Raw genomic sequence first — 3,723 nt, forward strand, 5'->3', positions numbered from 1 at the left:
GGAAAACAGATAACATTTTTTATTAGTCTAACTGGTACAGGAGAAAAAAAATAGGTAGGATTTTTTAGGCAAAAAGATTTCTGTGGAATTGTTAATAGCAATTAACAATGTTAATTGTTAATAGTTTTACTCTAAGCTAAATCACAGATAAAATCGTGGCAGGAAGTAGGTAAGATTTGTTACCAACAAGCCTAAAGATTTCTTCAGTACAGTCTCTGTAGAAAATTTCAGTAAGTTTTAGCTACCTGAAGAGTTTACACAAGAGGTAGTATTATTTCTGAGATTTCTGAGGATTTTGAAGAGCAGAGGATTGGCATAAGATTCTATGATTTATTAAAAACAAACAAACAAAACCACAACTTTTGTTCTATTATTTTGTAAAGATTCTTGTTATTCTCTTTTTAAAGTTTAAGTATTACTACCTAGTAAATTTACCTATGAATTATCAGCTACTACATTCTGAGGTTTTCACATTGTAAGCTTTGAAAAGGTGCTCTGCATCAAAATGGATGGGGAAGAACATTACTTCTTTACTTAGGAAGAAGTCTCCAGGTGGGAAGGTGCACTTGATACCTCTGTTATTACTTGCTCAAAAGGAGGCTGGTGAGATCATTTGATAATTTGCTGGAAGGGGCTCTCGGTTGCTGTTAGGCAATAAATCGAGGAACTTTGCTGGATGGAGATTTTGCTACATATAGAAAAGGCAGCAGATGCACGTTAGCTCTTCACCAAAGCTGTTTTGAAAATATGCAGAACATATTCCCTTACCTGCAGTAGACATTTTGGTATTTGGTTTAGGCCTGATATGTAATTCACCAACCCTAGTCACATTTCATTTCTTCTTTCTCTTCAAATGTTCTGTTGTATAGGCTCAGTCTGATCTTCAGGTATTGGGCAGCATCTGGTATCAGAGATAGTTTATTAAAAATATTTTTTAAGCGTTGCAAATAAAATGTAGTTAAATAGCTACATAAGGAGAATACTATCTTCTTACAGTGGGGAAAACAGAATTAGCACTTTCTTGAATATCAATAGTAGCATAAAAATGAAATTTTAGCAATAACCATCAAAGTAGTTAATGTCCTGGGAAGAAGGCCAGCTGGCTGTTGGGCCTCTTGGCTAATTAACAGTCACCACCAGGCACAGGTGCAACAAATAAGGCTTGGAAAGGGCTCCCCTGCCAGGTGCTCTGGAGGTACTACTTCAGGTTTTGGTTACACCATGTTAACAGCTTTTCTGAGTGCTGTGTTAAGGACAATTGTAATATTATTTTATGTTTTTTTTTTCACTCTTCCCCACTGGTGGAACAACTTGAGTCTTCTTTACCTCAGAGTGATTGAAATTAGCTCACATGGGATTTGCTGGTAAGGGATGTTTTCGCTACTTGCTAGTGTGTGCGTGAATGCTTTGTACCAGAAAAACATTGAATGTTGTGCCTGGAAAAGTAACAGATTAATTTAGCTATTTTCTACTTTAAAAAGTATTGATTTGGAGTCTTTGGTACAGGTTAAATTTATTGGTGGTTTACATTTACTTTAACTGTTATGTTTCTTTAAATAAAATAAAACTATTTTAAAATTAATTTGATTATATTTGCCTAGTTGCTATCTTTGTATCAGATAAGGATGATGCTTTTTAATTCTAATTAATTCTGATGTGCTTCAGTATCTGAATTCTTTAAAAGAAAGAATGATGAAGAGTGTTGTGGTGTTTTTTTTGGTTTGATACAGGATTTCCACAGTTAGACATTTTAAACCTCTATTTCTAGAAGTCTTTTGATAGTTTCTCTATTCTTAAAGCTTCAGTTTTAGAGAGCTGTGATTATAAGAAAATCTGTAGAAAGCTGATTTCTAATGTCTGGAAAAAATGTGATTCCTAATGGCTCTAGTTGAAAAATATGCAAAAAGAATATGACACTTGTTGTGTCTTATAAATCAAGATGTGCTAACTTGTTCTTATCAGTGCTTTGAGTATGTCATTTTCATTTTTTGGTATTGGCTCTTTGAGTTATCCAGTATAGTAATTGCTTTCTGGAAATATAACTTAGTTTTCATAACAGTTTACAGTTCAGTTATAAACACTGTTACAGTGCTCAGTTATAAGCACTGAAAGCAAACTATTTCCATTTCCCTCATATTAAGAAAATAATTTGATTGCTTCCTTCAACTCTGTTCTTATTTTAGCTGTTCTTGGAAATCTATTGCAAAATTGGCTGTTTCTAGTTTTATGATAAATAATGAATTAACATTGGAGAACACAGAACATATGATAATCTTGTCCTCTCAAGGATAAGTAATACATGTGAAACTGGGAAGTGCTAGCAGAGAACCCGTATTTGTCTAGTCCTCTTTTTTATTTATATATTTTTTTAACTTGCATTCCAGAAAGTTTTGTTTTGTTTGGGTTGGGAATGTTAGAGCTTGAAGCTCTTACATCTCCAGTAAGGAATATCCCTTGTACTCTTGGGGGGCTTCTGTTCCATGGTTTGTCTCCCTTGCGTAAAGGTTGGTGATAGCTTTGCAGTAAAGGGAGAAAAAGATTTATCAGGCAAAGTATTACTGTATAAGGAAATACTGGATATGAAATTCTAAGAGTGGCCCATAGTGTAACTCCTAAAAATGAGGAAAAAAACTCCCCTAATTCATGAGGGAATAAAGAAAGCAGATGTTGCTGTGAAGTGGATGAATTTTGTGTTGTTAAATTACTTGGACTGGTAGGAATAACAAACTGTGGGAGTATTGGAGAAGTGTGATAAGGAGAAGAGTAGAAACGATTTGCAGAAATAAGTCAAGCTGTATGGAAATGCATGGCTGCATTTTTCTCAAATAAAACTAAGTTCATATTGGCCAACTGTGTAGCAGTTTTCCATGGCAATTCATGCTTGTGTTTATGATAAAATAAGTCATAGGAAGTATATGGAACAGTAGGATCATAGGTAATTTTTTTGCAAGTGGGCATCATGGAATAAAGCACCAAGGCCTTTTAGTGTGAAAGAGATTACAGAGGTGGTTCTCTCTGCCTGCTTCCTGCTCACATAGGGTTCAGCGTGAAGATGGGTGGAAGTGAAAGGGGGATGTCTGTCTGACCCTAAGGGTTTAAACAAAGAATTAACAAGGAATTCCCCTTGGTTTGGGGAGGTGGTGGAAAGATATAGGGGGATAGGACACGAGTGCATTGTATGGCAAAAGAGCAACACAGCCTTAATGGCAATGGTCTGAACAGGCCCAAACGCGAGTGGGAACCTAGCAAAAGGTTAAGAAACTTCCAGTAGTCCACAGTACATAACATACGGAATGAAATACAGATGTAAAAGTGGGAAGATAATGTTTTAGAAAAAGTATAGTGATTGAATGCAATGAAGGCATGAGACTTAAACTGTGTACTTTGAATCAGTACTGCCTGGTCCTACATTCCACGTGCACTGTCGGCTCTGTTGTCTTTACCGGGCTTGAAACTCATATACAGTGCTCAAACCTGCAAAATATGACAAAAATGGCAGAGTTAGCTTTGATTTCTAAAATAACAGTATTAGAACCATGTAGAAAAGAAAAATACCTATTTTTGAACTATCAGTGGAACACAAATGAAGTGTTGAAGCATTCTGTTTTTGTGATAAAGTGGAATGACTTTAAGGAGAGAATTATGTATGGCATTTTTTAGACAACTTATGCATTGTGTGGATGCTTTTTTTTTGGGGGGGGGGTCCTGGGGTCTTCTGGGGCC

General features: G+C 35.7%; 1 protein-coding gene across 1 annotated transcript in view; it reads left to right on the forward strand.

Annotated features, from left to right (window-relative positions):
* Positions 1 to 1,195: 1,195 nt before the first annotated feature.
* ABTB2 (ankyrin repeat and BTB domain containing 2) overlaps positions 1,196 to 3,723 on the forward strand; it is a 145,700-nt gene continuing 143,172 nt past the window's right edge. Inside the window, exon 1 of the mRNA XM_035327450.1 lies at positions 1,196 to 1,364. Coding sequence (XP_035183341.1) covers positions 1,352 to 1,364 — 13 coding nt within the window. The 5' untranslated portion in view covers positions 1,196 to 1,351. The remainder of the gene's footprint in view (positions 1,365 to 3,723) is intronic.

This window comes from Oxyura jamaicensis, chromosome 5 (assembly GCF_011077185.1).
Source record: "Oxyura jamaicensis isolate SHBP4307 breed ruddy duck chromosome 5, BPBGC_Ojam_1.0, whole genome shotgun sequence".
Taxonomy (NCBI): domain Eukaryota; kingdom Metazoa; phylum Chordata; class Aves; order Anseriformes; family Anatidae; genus Oxyura; species Oxyura jamaicensis.